The following is an 18,740-nucleotide window of genomic DNA, read 5'->3' as shown; positions in this document are numbered from 1 at the left end:
TCAGGGACCCCATTCATCCACCTTCAGGTGCAGTCAGACCAGAATTTTGCCATCAACCAGATCAGTCCAGCCTCTGTGAGCCTGAACTCAGAAATTATTGATCTGATCCTGGTCTTCCCTCTGGTCCTGCAGTGAACCTTCAGTTTCCCCAGCCCCTCCCATCTTTCACCCTTGCTCTGGCTCCAGTTTTCTCCTCAACCTCTGAACTCTAGAGTTAACCAGTTCAAATGTATGGTGCCCTCTATGTCTGAATCTCCTGTCCCTTTGACCTATGACCATACATCCTTGTCCAACCATAGCCCTGGTTTAGCCCCTCCATCTGTTGCCATCAGGTCAACTTATACACTGCTGGAAAGTCACAAGAGCCAGCTCTCTGGATGCCACCTGAACAGTATGCAGGGAAACTTTCTCTAAATTAAAATTAACATTGTGCCCATTACTACTTTTAGTCTTCCCTGACAAAAGCTGCAGACTTCCTCTTCTCTCCTCAAGCTTCCCACTGCTCTCATTTCTTCTAGGACATTCTTCATAATCTCCCTTCCACCCATACTTCAAAACTCCCTAACATCCCCTCTCATTCTCACTTCTTTCCTTCTAGCCTCTAATGAAAATGTGGCTCTCTCCCTGTTCAGGGCTAACCCAGGAGCAAAGTTACCCCTTCAATCATATTCTCCCTGTCTTTATATCTATCTCTGTGTCTATCTCTTTCTCTGTTTCTGTGCCTCTATTTCTCTCTGTGTCTCTATTTCTGTTTCTCTATGTGTCTGTCTTTCTGTCTCTGTGTATTTGTCTCTCCCCTTCCTTGCTACCAAAAAATACCCCCGATTTTTAAAAACACACAACAAACTCTTCTCCTGATTCTGCTCTCCCTTCAAGTTGCTGTCCCACATCTCTCCTTCCTTTCACAGCTAAACTAGCAGAAATGACAATCTACATTTGTATCCATTGTCTCCATTTCCTCATCTCCCAGCTCCTTTTGAGGTCTTTGCAATCTTGGGTCCAAGCCCATTAACTCCACAGAAACCCATATCTCCAGAGTTAACAACAATCTCTTAAGTGCTATGATCTTTCTCCATCCTGACATCTTTGGTCTGACATTTGAAAGGTGCATCTCACTTGTACCAATATCTCTTTGCAGATTCATTTCCCACAACTTTCCTCCAAGCCGCCATCTTTCAATCCACCTGGCCTGCTCTCTATCCCTAAACATGATCTACCATCTCACACATCCATGTCTTTGCCCAGACTGTGCCCCAAGCCTGGAATGCCCTCCCTTTTCCTCTTCCCTTCTTAGAATCCTTAGCTTCCTTCAAAGATCAGCTCAGGAAGTCTTACCTGAGCTGCTCACCTCAAGTTCATGGTAATCTCTCACTCCTCAGATCACCATGTTCATTTATCTTTATACACTTTACAACTTCCCAGTAGACTCTAAGCGATTTTTTTTCCTCTTTGTCTTATCTCCAAAATTTAACTCACTACCTTGCCTAGATTAGCCACCTAATTTGTTTGTTGTTTGTTGAATTGAATTAAATTGAATTTCTGGCAAAATTCTACAAAGCATTATTCAAGGAAGGAGCAAGTAAGGGGCAATGGTGAGAACACTGATCTCTGAATTAGGAAGATGAGTTATGGCCCTGCTTGAAACAAACTCACTAAATGACCTGGACAAGGTACTTATACTCCTGGTATCCCAGTGTTGACCTGCATTAGCTAAGAAGATTTCCTTACTAGGGGCTCCCTATACTAATGACCTTATAGGCTTGGAAGAGAAAGAAATATATGAGGGAAGGCTAGTCTAAGTCTAGAAAAGATAGCTGTAATCAGTCACCAGAAGTCTACCCAGCTTCATCAACAACAGATTGTCCAGGGATGACTATTATGTTCTGAAGAATAAATGAAATGACACATAAAGAGGTCTTACAAGTCATAAGGGAGTATGTGAGCTGCTGTTGTTTTTGTTGGAAAACACTGTTTCTGGAGCAATTCTGGTCCTTCTTGACTTGTGTGACCCGGAACCTCACTGTTCACTATGGAGCAGAGTATGGACCAGAAAGAAGTTGAAACTGAGGCCTGTGGCGATTATGTGACAAAGGGCTGAGGTTTGATCAAAGGTCGACCGAGCCCAGTAACACCTGCCACAAAGAGTGGACTGCCCATCATGACCCAGCCCTCCCTCCAAGACCAGGGCTCTGCTCCCGACGCATCTCCCCTCCAGTTAAAAAATATTACACTACTTGGTCTGAGGATCAAGCGTATATACAGAACTAGTGGAAAGAGAATAGGGGCTTTGTCCAGAAATAGCTAGGGCCCACAAGCTGGGCCGGAGAGAAAGTGGCCTTCTTTTTCAGCCCCTTCCACTGAGCGCCTTCCGGCTGCTCCCAGGCAGGCAGGTTGAGGGCGGATGGCTCTTTCAGCAGCAGCAATCTGAATGGACCAGTTGGGAGGGAAGAAGCTCCTCTGCGGATCCCTGTGTGGAGTCACCCAGAAGTGCAACCACAACAACAAAAAAAGGCGGGAGTGGAGGGTCCTCGAGAAAATAAATGACTGGAGCAATACCATCAGCCGCACAGAGCCCAGCTTCCCGAACTGGGATGTGACAAAATGTGTTGCTAAGATACTAGTGAGAAGCAAGTTCATTAAGGAATACTTTGGAAAAGGTGGCCAGGCTCCATTCCCCATGGGGGCTTCCAGGGACCGTGTCCTGCACTCAGAATTCCTTCCTCCCTCCACCCAGAAGGCCCAGCAGCACAGTCCCATCATGGTGCTTCACTGAGACGCTGGCTCTGTGGGGAGGAGAGCATGGGGCTGCACCGTAGCTCCCATTGACAGAACTGCTCTAGACACCACTGGAGGCAATTGCCAAGAGACTGAGGACCAAACCCTGGCTCTGAAATGCACAAGAAAACTCCTCTCAAGTTGGAGCACATCTGAGTAAATAGAAAAAAAAAACCACTTAGCACCTACTATGTGCCAGGCACTGAGAATGTACCTACTGTGTGCCAAGCTGCAGGTGAAGCATCAAGCAGGCAAGACAAAGAGAGAAGCCCCGTCCTCCAGAAGCTTCCATCCCATAGGTCCAAGAGAAAACGCCTAAAGAGACAAGTTAGTAGGGCATGGATGCAGGTGAAACCCGGACTCCAGAGAGATCTTGGATTATCGTTTGGACTAGCCGTTATCCATCTCTCTCATTTGACAAAGGAGCATCCGGAGGCCAAGGACAACAATGGGCCATGGTAAGGTCGCTTGACACATTCATTTGGGGCACAAGAAGAAAATGTCAGGTCTCCCACCTGGCGAGAGGTGCTTCCCATGCAAAGGCAAGGGGCCATCATCGGCAAGCTCTTGGGACAATTCAAATCCAGAATATCAATTACTTCACATTCAAGGTGGCCAAAAACTCCTACACCATCAGCACCAAGGGGCACCAGCCCCTGCTTCAAGTCCTGCACCAGCGATGTTCCTCTGGATGGCTCTCACTGTCAGTCCCAGAGAAGGGTTCCCCTGCTACACCTGGTACCTGGGAGTTCATGGCTGGAATCAGGAAGACTCATCTTCTCGAGTCCAAATCCAGCCTCAGACACTGGGCAAGACATCACTTCACCCTGTTTGCCTCAGTTTCAAGCTGGAGAAGGAAATGGGGGGAGGGGAGGGGGGAAATGGGAAGGCATTTCTTGCCTTGCCAGATAGCCTACCATGATGCCCTCTTTTCATCCTCCTAACTCTTAATCAGAAGTTTCCTCTGAGGCTCTGTACTTGTATCACACTTAGTGATGAGACAAGATGCTATCACTCATTATGGGAATGTTTTACTTTGTAGCCCACATCTTACATTCAACTGAGGTATCATGGCCCCCAGCATGCACAGTGTTCCTTACATTTTCAAGTTCATTTAAATGCACATATTGGCTTTCTGCCTGAATGACATCAAAGAGAAAGACCTCTTCCAGAGTCCCTCTTTCTTCCCTCCTCTCTTTTTCCTCTCTGAATTCTTTCCTTTTCCCCTCACTATTCTACAGTTTTCTTCGTTGCCCCTCTCCTTCCTCTTTCTCCCCATTCTCTTCGCTTCACCTTTCCCCATGTATCTTTCTTTCCTTTCTCTCTTCCTCTCCCTTTGTCCCCTCTTGTCCCTCTACTCAAATCTGCCTAATTGTCCAGTCAGAATATTTTGCATCTTCTTCACTGCTAAGAAAAGCTTCACTTAACCTGCAATTTTTAAAGTAATAAATGAGGATTCTAAGAGCTTCATGAAATTGAAAGTTAAAGAACAGAAGTTAATCTATTCTGAATATCATCATGAGCTCAGCTCTCAACCAAGGGATTCAAATTCCAGACTATGAAGAGAAAGGCGATGACCAAGAAAAAAGCCAAATTCCATTCTCTTCATTCCTAGGTGGACAATCTCTTCATTTCACTGAGTCTCATTTTCTTACTCTGGAAAATGGGGGCAATGTATAAACTGTATCATATTGCTTGCTGTCTTGGGGAAGGGGGAAGAAAAAAATTTGGAACTCAAAATCTTACAAAAACTGAATATTGAAAACTATCTTTACATGTAATTGAAAAAATAAAATACTATTGAAGGGAAAAAAGAAAATGGGGAAAGTAATCTATCTTGTCCCCACATACACTTGTGCCAAAATTATTAGGAGAATCAAATGAGCCAAGAATATCTATAGAATCTATAAAGTTATCTATAAATGTGAGTGGCAGTTATTACCACCAATACAAACAATGCCATGTGTAAAATTTTCCTTGGCACTGAACAAACACAAGGTAAGTTTTCACAATCCTTTGGGAAAATGGCTGAGGCAAATTGTCTAAATGACAAAAATGAGCAAAGTGATACAAAAAGACAATAAGGAATTTCAGATGGAGTTGTCAATTGGTCCAATCATTCTGGAGAGCAAAAATGTCCATATCCCATTGGGCAGATATCCCATAACAAGAGGGTCAGTGATAAAAAGGAAGGTTGCATGAATATCAAAATATTCAAAGAAGTGGAAACAAAGTTGACAGTCATTCGTGGAGAAATGCTATGGTACATCTATGTAATGGAATATTATTGCACCATTGGAAAGAATGAATGTGACAAATGCAAAAAAGTATGAAAAGTGATAAATGCAAAAAAGCATGAAAAGGCTTAGATGAATTGATCTAGAGTAAAAGAAGCAGATCCAGGAAAAGAATTTACAAGATAAATGATCTAATTTCAATGGGAAGTACAAAAACCTGAAACTGAACACTGTAATTAAGAACTAGCTTGTCTCTAAAAGAGAGACGAGACAATGCACTCCCTTTCTTCTTTACAGAAGTGAGACTATAGGTGTGGAATTCTGTCACACTTAATTTGTGTTGGTTACTTTGACTAACTTGCTCCTATACCTTCTTCTTTTTTTTTGTTTGTCACTGGGAAAGTTTGGTTGGGGGTAGAGAAAGGATGGATTCAGAAATGAAGGGAATGTAAACCAAAAGATATCAACCAAAATTAACGATTACAAAAAGAAAATATGGAGAACTGAAGAGGGATGGGTTAATGGATTATGAAGTTAATATGACTCAAGAGTATAGAGAGGCTGCCAAATAAAATCTAATGCCAACGTAGGTGGTAGTAGGAAATATGCAATGTCCATAGCACAGGCAGTAACGTTGCACTATCTGCTGTGTTAGTCAGACCACATTTGGAGGAGTGTGTTCAATTTTAAACACCACATTTTAGGCACACTACTAAAATGCATACTGGGATAGTCAATGTTTAAAAAAATAGAAAATCATGTCCAATAAAAATGTCTTGAAGGGCCACAGAATGTTTGGCTTGAAGAAGATGGAGGACAGGATAACTTGGTGTAACTATTTGAAGTTATGGACATGATAGCTTAGGCTTGACCTTAGATGACCTCAAAACTACTCACAAATAGGTAGAAGTCAAAGGAAAGGAGGCTTTAACTTGATATATGAAAACAATATTTTTGGGGTTCAGTCTTTTTCAATCATATCCAACTACTCATGACTCCATTTGGGTTTTTTTAATATATAAAAGGGAAAGCTGGCTGTATCAGAGACATACTGTATAAACTTTTGCTCACTCTTGAGGAAACTGGGGCAAACAGTGTTACATGATTTGCCCAGGGTCATAGAGCTGAGGCCATTGGAACTTCAGGAAAATGATTGTTTTCTGACTCCAGGCTTGCTGACTATCACTCAGTTCCCTAGCTGCTCATTAATAATTAGAAGTCTCTAAAAGCGGAATGGATTGCCTTAATGGTAGTGAGTTCCTCATCCCTGGAGGTTTTCTAGCAAAGCTCGAGATGATCACTAGTCGGAGACACCTTACTCTACTGTGGAGGAAAAACTGTTCAAGCAAAAGTGGATTCAGTACCTCTAAAGGTCTCACAGAGAGCTGTGACCCTAGGACTGGGCTGTGCCATAACATTTTGCATGTCACACTCAGAAGGCTCATAAGAACATCCCATAAAGAAGACACCACCATTGAATCTCACCAACTCATTTAGAAGACCAGGGTTTCCCCAAAGAAGCTCAACACAGGCCTTAAAAAGAGACCTATTGTCTCTCTAAGCCTCTGTTTCTTCATCTGAGAACTGAGGAAATTATACTAGATGACTCAAAGCTGCTTTTAGCTCCAAAATGCAAGCAAATTAACCCAGCAGTACTCCCCAATTTCCACCAAATTCAAGCCACAAGCTAAATCGAGCCCTAGAATCTTCCAGTCTTCAAGTATTCAGAACTCTGAAGACAAATCCTTTCCCAGCCAGAGTTGACCAAGGGGGTTTAGCTTCTTTGGGACTAACAAATATAAATATAAGTAAAAAATAAAAATAAAAGACGTTGGGGATATTAGTCCGCTTCTGTTGAACTTTTTGGTCCCTGCTGGCTCTTACATTCCAACTTGGGGACAAAGGTGGACATTTAGGCCTATACACACACACACACACACACACACACACACACACACACACACTCCCCAGAACTACTAGGACCAGAGTCCTAGCAGCAACCAATCCTAGGCTTGGCCATTCAGCTTGGGACCAGAGCCCTAAGGCAAAGGTAAGCATAGCAGGGAGGCCCTAATCTGGAGTCAAATTGGGGAAAGGATTGGAGGGACACTTTTTGAGTGTTGCTTCCTCCTCTTTGTGCCTCAGTTTCTTGCTCAGGAAAATTGAGGCAGGATCCCCTCTCAAAATTCTGGGAGAGCTCCCACTAGTTCATCTCCTCTGACTGTCAGGAAGTTTTGTCTGATTTTGAGCTGAAAGCCCTGGGAGAGGCATCGCTTCCCCCACCCACTGTTCAAGGTCCTGTCTTTCCTCAAACCTCCCCAGTCCCTACACACTAACTCTTCAAGCCAAGAGAGCTCTCAGTAGCTTTCCAGAGAGGTTTCAGCTGCCAGTCAAAAGGCTGAACAAGGATGGTGGGCAAGGAGCTGCTTCAGCAAGTTCCCATGACTCTCTGGAAATTGCTTCTACACAATAAGTTCCTGAATCAAAAGGAAGGAAATGAAAAAAAAATTGAAGGAAAGACACTGTTAGTGTCCCAAGAGAATAGAAGAAGCCAGCTGAGATCCTGAGAAGCCTGAGCCCCTCCCTCAGAGGCTGTTCCTGCAGGCCTCTGAAATCGGGGTCTTGGGGAGCCAGGACAGCAGAAGCCCTAGAAAGAACACTGCTTCTAGGAGACCAGGACTGCCAGAACTGGCTCTGCTCCCCGATAGCCAAGAAAGCTAAGGATTAGAGCTCAGTCAGATCCTTCACCATGAACAAAATAAATTTGCATTTTGTTGAGCCCAGTTCTTCTTGGCCCCTGGATACTTTTTTTTAAAACCAGACCTGTTTTCATTGGTGTAAGGAATGTCGAAGAGCACACTGTCTCTGCCTAAGCAGAATGGCACCTGCTCTGAAATTTAGAGGGACAGTTACCTTGAGCTATTGGGGGACTGGGCCTGGGGTTACATGGTAAGAGGAGGCTGGAGGCTGGACCAGGATGGAAGTCTTGGCAGGCCTTCCATTCGCTCTATCGGCTGTCCTTGAAAGCAGTTAGCTAAACTGGCTTCTCCTTTCCTCTGTTCTTCCTTTCTCTTGGTCCCTCTTAATTTCAGATCCCAAACTGGGCTCTGAACACTCACTCCACCCCAGCCCCAACCTTCCCCAAAGGCCTCAAGTAAGAGTTAAAACAGTTAACTCTGGCACACAAAGGTTTGCAAAACTCTTCATGTGGCTTATCTCACCTGAACAACACAGCTGTCCCAGGAGGGAGGTGCGGCTGTTTAGGAGGCATATAGCCGGGAGAAGCTAGATTTGCACTCAGGGCTTTCTGATTCTCAGTGCAGCCTGTCAGGAATTCCCTTCCTGATCTTAGGTAACTCATTTCACCTTTGAAAACTTCCCTCTTTTCACCTGTAAAATGCACATCTCTAGTTGAGTCATGGCTGACTCTGGGACCCATTTAAGATTTTCTTGGCAAAGGTAGTGCTTTGCCATTTTCTTCTTCAGAAGAAGGAACTGAGGCAGACAGGATTAAGTGACCTGCCACCTGCCCAGGGAGGCTAGATTTGAATTCCAGGCCTGGGCACTCTATCCACTGAGCTCTGCCACCTTGATGCTCTGAGTCGGCTGAGAGCTTCACAGACTTCAAAGTACCATCAAACTCTTGGTTGTCGTTATCCATACTCAAAGATTTGTGTTGTGGGGCCTTTTGCTGTTATGATTTTTCCTTTTGAGGAATAGGAGAGGAGAAACATGTCAGGGAAGGAGGCAGAATAGGGGGATGGGAACAAGGAGATGGGAGACAGGAAAGGGGGAAAGAAAGAAGAAATGAGGAAGAGGGGAAAGGGTAGGGAGAAAAAAAAAGGGAAAGAGAACAAAACCAAAAAAGAATATAGATCCATGTAGAGAAAACAGGTTAGATGGGTAGAAAAAGCCCTTTACCTAAGCGTGTACACAGTAGCATTCTCACTAGATCCCTGCTTAAGAGGCAACAGCAGCAGGGAATAATTACACTTGGCCAGAGACACAAGCCTTCCTCCTTCTCCTCCCCCCAGTCAAGCAGCTAAGAAATGTTAGCCAACAAAGGTTGTGTAGAAGCAAGCCAGGACCACCCAGACACGGGTATTGAAAATGGGCTTATGGCAAGGCTGGGACCAAGCACGAGCAAGATGGGCAGTCACCTAGCAGCCCAGCCCTGGGCTAGCTGGACTTTTTATGAACATTCGATTTCTCTCCATGGCACCTAACCTCCCGACTACTGCCAAGAGAGCCCCATACCCCTTCCCCATCACCCAGCTCTCGACCTAACCACTCTCCTTCCAGCCCCCTATCCAATCTTTTCCAAAGCTTCAGGTGTGCCTGCTGTCTGTTCTGATACCACCACTGCTCTGGGGCTGCCCCTATCACCTCCTCATTGCTCCAAGTCACTCCACACTCCGGTCCAGGCTCCACTCAGATGAAGTTTGGGTCAGACTGCGTCACCCCTATCTCTACTCAGTCAACTGCAGAGGTTCCAGATCACCTCTGAAAGTAAACCTAAGACCTCTTTGCCTTCAAACCCCTTCTAGTCAACCCCGCTCCCCCATCTTTCTTCTTCTTACACCTTCCATTCCTCTTGACACACACACTTTTCCAATATCCTTATACCCTCCAAATACTAGGCATCCTTGCTGAAACTCCACTCTCAAAGGGGAGGGCTTTTTCCCTGGCTGACCACTTCCCGCCTCCCCCCCATGCACAGGATTCTTTCTCTCCTCATCTTTCCACCTCCTTCAAATCCCAGAAAAAATTCCATCTTCCACAAGAAGCCATCCTGATGCTCTGGAATTCTAGTGCCCTCCCTCTACTGAGTCTCCAATTTATCCTATATATGTCTCACTCCAGAAAGTTGTCTGCTTGCTGCCTCCCCTGTTAGATGGAGATGGCAGGGATGGGTTCTTACCTGTCTTCATTTGCCCAATACTTAGCATAGCCGGCACACAGTAGATGCTCAAAAGTATTTACTAACTATAATTTAGGAGGATAGATATAGCCTTTCTGTATTTATATAGTCAGCATATAAGTACTCAGAAATGTTTGATTCCTTCAAAAGATAAGTCAATGCACTGCATTGATGTTCCTGAAGGGAGGAATAAGCAAATCTTATGGTCAGGTCTGAAGCAGCTCTGGGAGGCTCCCTTGTGGTACAGGAAAAATAGGAAATAGACTGAGCCACACGACTTGGGTAGAAGCCTGGCTCTGATGCTTAGTACCTTATTCTCTATACCTCAGTTTCCTTGGCCTGAAGAATGAGGGGGCTGGATCAGATGCTGCAAATCTGTGATGGGGAAACAACAGTCTTGAGAAGGAGCCTCCAAAAGTTCATGCATGCATATAAATGGAGGCATCATTGGGAAGATGTTAGCACAGGCAAAATTCAATGGGTCTTCCCCATGTTTGGTGATTTCTGGCAAGAGCTAAAGACTTGCCTGGTGATGGCTGTACCTGGCTGTACCCTCCTACTCTTTATGAAGATTATTCGAATTCTGTGGCTGCAAATAAGACTGTCTATAAAAGGGCCCACTTCATTTACAACCTCCTTCTGGCCAGCCAATGGTCCTCATTAGCAGCCATTAATTTGGGACCATTTTTGTTTGTTTTCATTTTTTGTGGTTTCCTTTTTCTGAGTTGACTGTAAACCGGGAAATTCTTTAGGATAATTTAATTAGTTTAGAATTGTATGGAGTGTTCCATTGTCTATTCTGGAGGTAACTTCTTTAATAATAAGAAAAACCATTTTAAAAGGTCAGCAGATAGGATGGGTTAGTATATACACAGAAATGATTCAAAGTTTGTTGATTTCAATAAACATGCTATTTCCTCTCTAAGTGTGAAATGATCTCCAAGATCAGGGTAGCAAGCTAAGTCATAGAGTCTTCAAACATCCTATCTTGTTTAAAAAAAAAAAGGGGGGTAATCCTATTCCATTGGCAAAGGGTCAAATAAGAAAGAAACCTCCCTGAACTTCTGCCTTCTCTCTGAAGTTACCTGCCAGGAAGCCATGGTATCAATTTAAAGAAGGTGAAGGGAAAAATTGAAGGTCACTCCCTCCCCAGTAGAAAAACATGGAACATATTCTCAACTCTCTATCTCTAACACATCATAGTGGAAGCAAAGGGCGGAATCACTGGATTGCCTTAAGCAAGAGTATTTTCCTAACAAGCTACTGCCTACTTTAGTGTGTCAATTCTTTAAAAATAAAATAAAATAAAAATTTAGACAAGTTAACTATATTTATATTACAACTTTGGGAGGAAGGAGATTTAATGCTAATGGCACATTTCAAGGAATCCAATGGGAAATTGATGAATGGGGCACTGAAATACATCAATTACTATGTATGACTGTATTTCTAACTATGGATATGGATAATGTTCTCATCCATTCATTTGGTTATCGATTTCATCACTCGCACGTGCCTCTTAATTGAACTTCAATTTTCATTGTATCTTGCTATTCCAGGCATGGCCAATATACAAATTCATTCTAGGACACAAAGGCATCACACCCAAACAAAAGTGACAGTCAATTGTCCTTTCGGTCGTGCAGCTACATGGCAAAGTTGATGGAGCACTGGGTTTCTAATCAGGAAGATAAGGGTTCAAATTTAAAAGAAGTTATTTACTAGTTATATGATCCTGTGCAAGTCATTTGACCTCTGTCTCAGTTGTAAAACGGGGGTTTATCCTGCAGGGCTGTTGTGAGGATAAAATGAAATATCATTTGTAAGCAGTTAGTACAGCTCCTGGCACAATAATAAAGTGCCTTTATAATAAATGCTTATTCCTTTTCCCTCCACAGGGACAAGCATTTGCAAAAAAAAAAAAAATCCAAATCAGTGAAAATGCCCTCAGAACTTCCCTTCTAACACTACCAAGATGTCATTCTGTCCAGATTGGGGAAGGGGAGGAGCATGGCATTCAGTATTCCTGAGCAGAATGGACTAATTTACCCCTTTGGTTAAGACACAAGTCTCTAGGACCTCTTAGATCTGGCCTGGAAATCTCTCAAAGTCCCTTTAATAATCTTTCCAAGCCTGCCAATCATTGGTCAACTGTCCGAAAGAAAGGTCTAGCGAAGCTCACATTAAGTCCACCAAACTCATTTCATTGGTGACCTCTGATGGATTTCAACTCCAGGCTTCCCAGACAGAGCCAAGGCAGGTTTATTAGCATGCTACACCACCTCCTCCTCCTCCTCCCCCCAGTTCTCCTCCCCTTTCCCCCTCCCCCTCCCCTTTCCTCCCTTCTTTACGAGCCCTTGTTATATAAAATGCCACAAAAGGAAAGTGAGGGAAAAATATTTGCAGCCACAAATCTGAGTTCTGATCCATCAGGCCAAATCTTCCGTTATAGGGCTTTCCTCTAACTTAAAGATGAGTTGAAGAAAAAAATAGGGGGGATGGGGAGGAGTTTCTTTTTTAAAGTATTTTTCTTTAAAAAGAGAGAGGGGGAGGGGGGACAGGAGATGCCGGCGCCTCGTTCCAAAAGGCTGCTTGGACCCGAAACCATTTTTCTTCCGACTAGCGGGGCTTTCTGCCTCCATCAAATTCCACCGACACCTAAGGAACAGTTGCTCGTCTCCCAACCACCATCATACACACTGAATCAGCCTTGAAGTAGGTGCTACGCTAGGGAAAGAGATGGATCAGAAGCCCGGGGCCCTCCTCCAATCCGCGGAACAGAGCCTCAAACTCTCCCCCCCTGGAAGGAAGCCCCGCTAAAGACTTGGGGGGAGGGGGGTGGAGAGAAGAGGCAAAGGAGACCTCAAGCGGAGGAGGTGTCCCTCTTTTTAAATCGCCTCGGAGGAGTCATCAACTTGTGGTTTTAAGAGGGGTGCGGGAGGGGGGCACAGTACTCGGAACGCTTAGTTATCACTTCGCGTCAGGTTTGGTTTTTTTTTCCTTTTCTTTTCTTAAAAGAAGAGAAAGTCTCTGATTTGATTCCATCCAGTGATTAAGCATCTTTGTGCTCGGCTGAGTCGGGTATTCTAACCCCTCCCCCTCCAAAAAATGGCATCGAAGCAATCAAAATGGTAATGTTCGGCATGAATGGGCCCTTCCCCCACCCCCAAACTCTGCAGACTTTTCTCCATGTTGAGAGGAGAGAGGAACCCCCCCTCCGACACAAAATGGGAGCTCCCACTACAAATAGGGAACGCTGACCAACATGGGGACAATAAACAGAGCTAGGAGCTTACAAAAAAAAAAAAAGATACACGTACACAACACAAAATACAATTCATTCATTTTCAAAAGCCGTCTCTCTCCCTCCTCCTTCATCTCCTTCGCTTCCTCTTCCTCCTCCCCCTCCACGACTAGCTTACAAGACCCACAAAACCAGCCATAATTGTCCCCCAACCTCCCATCACTTTTCAACTTTCCCTGCGACTCCTTAAATAAAACATTTAAATCTCAGCTTCCTCCTCGTGCCCCCTCCCCCATCTTCACCCCGGGCCTGAACCAACATCCCTACCCCCCTCTCCCACAGCAGCAGCTTTCTCAGCCACGACCTCCCCGTACCCTCCCAAGCAAGAAAAATTAACCTAGACGTCTTCGTCTTTTCACTAGCCAGGGGGTGGGAGATTTGGCAAACAAATTCGACTGAGGGTGGGGGCGGGGGAAAGGAGGGTCTGAGGCTCAGCTCCAAGTTTGGTCCGAAAGAGCTATGCAGCATTCCGAAGGAAAAGCGATCGATTCAGGGAAAGATCTGAGGGAGGGAGGGGATAGTGTGCGAAAGGAAGGGGGAGATGTAGAAAGAGCAGAGGAGAGGGAGAGATGTAGGGGAGAGAAGGAGGGGCAGGGAGAGGGAGAGAGAGAGAAGAGAGGGGGAGGAGAGAAAAGAAAGAAGAGAGATAGGGGGAGGGGATGGGAGAGAGAGAGAGAAGGAGAGAGAAGGAGAGAGAATGAATTGAGGGGGGAGGGGGCTCGGAAATCTCCGCCAAAGGGGCTTTTGGAAAGCTGCGGGAGATGCAATTGGACGCGATATAGAAAGTTCTTAGCTATGGGGGAGGGGAGGGGGAGGCGGAGGGAAGGCTGGGAGGGAGAAAGGGGGTCGGCGGGGGGAAGCTTTGCAATCCGGCAGATCCTGGATGGGTTTTGCAGGCTGCCGGGTTTTGCAGAAGTACAGAAAGGGGAGGAGGGAGGGGGAAGGGGAAGGGGAAAGAGAAGGGGGAAAGGAGAAAGGGGGAGGGGGGAGGAGCAGGGGAGAGGAGGGGGGAGGAAGGGAGCAGCGTTTGCAGAGCGTGGAAGACGTTTCAGCGGCATCTGTTCGTGGTGCTGAAACCTAACCACGCCGGCTCTTCGCCATCAGCTGATCTCAGCTGAACAAACTCACAATGGCCAACTTTTCCCTCAGCTTGAAGGAAGGGAGGAAAGAGGAAGCAGGGGAGGAGGAGGGAGGGACACAAGAAAGATAGAAAGGGGGGAGGGCAACCCGACATTTCTCAGGCAAACTTTTTTTTATGAATAAAAAGAAGGCAGCAGCTTCAAGTTGGTATGGATTGTCTCAGCCTAAGTCTTTTTTTTTTTTTTTTTTTTTATCTTTCTTCTCCCCCCGTCCCCTCCCCCTTCCGCCGGGTCGGGACCTTGGAGGCAAAAGGACTAAGGAACAAACATGAGTTCAAGTGCCCGGAGCAGGGGAGGAGAGAGAATGAAAACAGAAGGGGGAACAGGGAAAGGAGAGGAGGAAAAGGAAGGGTCCCTAGCCCAGAAAAGAAATCGGTCATCTATGGGGGGAGGTCTTCCGGGGATCGATGCGGACCAGCTCTGACACAGAAACCAGAAACTGCTGACGAGTCACCTCTGCCTCCCCCGCCCCCCCCCCCGGCCCCATTCTCCCGGTCACGCAAAAGGCCAGTAGTGCCGAGGAGCCAGCAAGATCCCTATTCCTAAAACATGTCGACCAACTCAAAATGGACGCCTGGGGGGGCGGGGGGAGTGAAGCCTTGAACCCAGCTGGGGGGTGGGGGGGTGGCAGAATGATTGACATCCCTCCTCTCGGTCCTGGCCCTGGCCCAGGCTGCATCTGGGATCGCTCGGGAAGCCACAAGGGCCCACCTGGGCTCCCCGCAGAACTTTGGGATTCCGGCCTAAGGGCATGTTCGCTAACGTCCCCACTTTGGGGATCCTGAGAAAGCGCATTGTCCAAAGCCCGGTCACCCGGGCCCGGCAGCTGGGAGAACGGCGGAAGGCAGCCTTACTTGTTTCTCGTTAAGGGCCGCTAGCCGGGAATGCCTCTCTGGGAGCTGTTTCTTAAGGTCGCCGTTCTGCAGAGAGAGCGATAAAAAGAAAGAAATAAATGACCGATCCCGGGAAGAAGGCGGTTGGTTCTCAACTCCCCAGCCAAGGAGGCTCGGGAAGGGGGAGAGGGCGGCCTGGGGCGGTGCTGGGGCTCGGGGCGCAGCTCCACGGGCAATCTGGGCCCCAGAAAGTTGCTCCCCTTCGGCGCCGGGCACGAGGGCTCTGCTAGCAACGGGAGAAACCCCGGCGGCAGGCGGGCAAGGTTGGCATTTACCTGTGGCTCGCCAAGCCTCATCGGAGCAACTAGTTTGGTCCCGGCTTTCTTTTAATCACCCCAAAGGAGGGACCGCGACGGATTTCAAGTTTAGTGTTTGCTTTTTTTAAAAAAACAAACAAACAACTCCCCCAATCCAGAGACAGGAGTGAGTGTGAGAGGAAGACTGTGCGTGTGAGTGTGTGAGTGTGTGTGTGTGTGAGTGCGAGTGAACTGAAGAAGGGGGTGGGGGGGAAGGAACAAAGAGCCAAGTAAACACTGCGAGTCAGTTTCAAGCAAAGCTCATAAATATTCAAGTCTCGTCCTAATCTCTCCAACACACACGCACACACAAGCACACTCACTCTGTCTCTGTGTCTCTGTGTCTCTCACTCACACACTCACACACACACACATACACACTAGTGCTCACACTCACGCGTACACACTCACGCACACTCGCCAGCAGCCGCAAGATCACTCCGGATTCCGACGAGAGCAAACCAGAACTCCCGGCAACATTCTGTAAAACTACTTTGGCAAAGTGGGAGGATGGTGCAGGGGAGAAAGGGGACGGCGAGCTGCGGGGAGCAGGTCTGAAGCAGGGATTTTACGCGAACCCCCAATCCCTCCTCCCCTACGAGCCTCCCCCCGCAAATCCCCCCCCCTTCATCGCAATACAGATAGGAGCCCTGAGCAAAGCGGGGAGAGACGAACTAGTTAGTGGATGTTATGGGGTTGTTTTTCTTTCGTACTGAGCTTGTAACACCAGAGCCGAGCACATCCCTCCATACTTGCCGAACCCGGGTCCCCACTTATCTCGGGGAGACGAGGTGTCTTTCTCTCGCTAGAACTCTAGATGGGGAGTCAGTCTCTCGAGAGTCTCTCAGTCTCTCTCTCTCTCTCTCTCTCTCTCTCTCTCTCTCTCTCTCTCTCTCTCTCTCTCTCTCTTCCCCCCCCCCATTCAGCCCCCTCTTCTATGTCTCTTGGTCTCTCTCTCTCTCGAAGCTAACTCCCAAAACCAGAACCCACCCCCACTTACCTGATGACCCTGAATCCCCACTTTTAACGCCTCCTGGAGGCTCTGGAGCTCCATTCCTGTAACTTGTCGGGCACTTTCCAGCCAGTTGGAGCTTCGATCCCAGGGAGGTTGTCAGGCCTCACAGGGGAGCGGAGATGGGACTACGATCCCCTCGCGTTCTCCCGGGTAAAGAGAAGGAGGAAGGGGAAAGGGGGGGGGGGACTTGACGGGGCGGGGGAGGGGGGAGGAATCAGCCCCCTCCCCCACCAAAAAAATCCACACCAAACGACCCCTCTTCCCCTAGTGGGACCACGATAGCCACCCCCACCCCAACCGAGCTGCTGGGAAAAGAAAAAGAAGAAAAAGCGGGCGAAGAGCGGCAACAACTAGGGCAGGCAGGAACAACTCCGGGAGCTGCAAAGCAAGTTGGGAGTGTGCGAGTGGGGAGAGCGAGAGTTAGTGCGAGTGGGAGTGGGAGTGGGAGTGGGCGCCCGGGAGCAGGACTCGACCTCCCGGGGGGGCCCCAACGGTCCAGCCCCCGCCCGCCGCCCGGAACCCGCCTTCCAGCCCGAGGGAGGCAGGGAGGGAGGCAGGCCGGCTGGCAGGCAGGGAGGGAGGCAGGGACTATATTTCCGTGCCCGAGTGCGCGCCTGGATTTCCCTCGGCCTCGAGAAAAAGTTGTGCCTCGGCCGTCAATGCTAATTCGGCAGTGCCCGGATGAAGCGGGCAGGGGAGGGGGAAGAGCGAGGGGGAGGGGGAGAGGAGCGAGGGGGGAGGGGGAGAAGGGACTGAAAGAATCCTCCGCCCCCCGCGCCCCCCTCCCCGCTCCATTGGTACATGCGCACTGGGGGCTCCGCGGTGAGCTGAAGAGAGAACAAGGGAAGGGGAGGGGAGAAGGGAGAGGGGGAGGAGAAGGAACCTAGGAGAGCGGCCCAAACTCTGGGCCAAGGGAACTTGGAAAGTGCCGCGGAAGAGGGTGGGGAGGCTGGCCGGGGCCTGCTCCCTCCCCCGATCTTCATTGCCCCCCACACCACACACACACACACACACACACACACACACACACACACACACTAAGGGTGAAGGGTTTCGGGGCTGCTGGCAGGGCCTCCCCCCAGTCCCAAGCCTTCCCGCAGCGTCCCGACCCGACCCCCGAAATTGTACTGTGAAGGGGCCACCCCGCCGCAACAACCTCTCTGTCTGCCCAGGGGCCCCGGGGGTGGGGCTGCACGGCAGGAAGGGGGTCTGCAGGATTGGGGCTGGGGGCGGCGGCGCGGATGGCCTCCTGTTCCCCTCCTCTCTCTGGTTCCAGTCCGTCTGCCTCGCCCCCTCCCCCTCTCTCCCGGTCTCTTTCTGTGTCTTTCACTCTCACTTTCTCTGCCTTCTCCACCTTTGTCTCTGGTCTCCCCCTCTCTCGATCTCCTTCTCCCCTTCTCTTTCTCCCTTCCCCCCTTCTCTCTCCCTTCCCCTGCTTCCCCTCCCTTCCCCCTCTCCATCTCCCACCCCTTTTCTCTCCGTCTCTCTCTCCCCCTTGTTCCCCATCGTCTCTGGCTCTCTCACTTTCTCTCTCTGCCTACATTTCTCTCTTCTTTCTTTTTCTCCTCTCGGATCCCCAGCACTTCGATGTGAGAAAACTCAATGTGAGATTTTTGTACATGTAAACTCGGCCCTCTCCGGCAGAGATCCTCAGACTTTCCGAGGCACTGTCTGGGCTTGGGCTATTCACCCTTGCCTTCCCCTCCTACCCTTTGCTCTGTACAAGATGGTGAATAGTTGGAAGCCGGAACAGGATAGTCACTGACTCGGGTCCCCTTGGGGAGCAGACTTGGCTGCTGAGTTAAGGTCTCTTAAGGATTGGGGTTCCATAGAGCAGGGGCCTGGGGGTCACGTCTCTGTGCCCCTAATGCTAAGTGAGGCAAGGGGACAATGTCTGCCCCTAGTTTCAGGAATGAAATCTCTGTTCACAATTCCTGCATACTGCCCCCCCCCCATACAACAATCTGTGAGTTCAGCTGATCAGGTCACAAAAGGCCTCCCCAAAGGGGGCGGTTAGCAGAGATTGACTATTGCTTTTTATAAACTGGTATGGAGTAGTCTAAAGAGGAAGAATAAGATGGAGAAGAGTGGCATATGGGGGACTAACCCTACCCCCCTCCATGGCCCAGGCCCACTAGCTACATAATGGGGAGGGAGACA

General features: G+C 48.1%; 1 protein-coding gene across 3 annotated transcripts in view; it reads right to left on the bottom strand.

The window, feature by feature from the left end:
• Positions 1-17,218, bottom strand: part of PHF21B (PHD finger protein 21B) — a 142,374-nt gene extending 125,156 nt beyond the window's left edge. For all 3 annotated transcript variants that reach the window (XM_051962906.1, XM_051962907.1, XM_051962908.1), the window contains exons 1-2: positions 16,566-17,218; positions 15,231-15,296 (exon numbers count right to left, since the gene is read on the bottom strand). In XM_051962906.1, the coding sequence (XP_051818866.1) occupies positions 15,231-15,296; positions 16,566-16,619 (120 nt within the window). In that variant the 5' untranslated portion in view covers positions 16,620-17,218. The remainder of the gene's footprint in view (positions 1-15,230; positions 15,297-16,565) is intronic.
• Positions 17,219-18,740: the final 1,522 nt, after the last annotated feature.

The sequence above is a fragment of the Antechinus flavipes genome, chromosome 5 (genome assembly GCF_016432865.1).
Source record: "Antechinus flavipes isolate AdamAnt ecotype Samford, QLD, Australia chromosome 5, AdamAnt_v2, whole genome shotgun sequence".
In the NCBI taxonomy this organism is placed as follows: Eukaryota; Metazoa; Chordata; class Mammalia; order Dasyuromorphia; family Dasyuridae; genus Antechinus; species Antechinus flavipes.
This window is presented reverse-complemented; position numbering and strand designations above follow the sequence as displayed.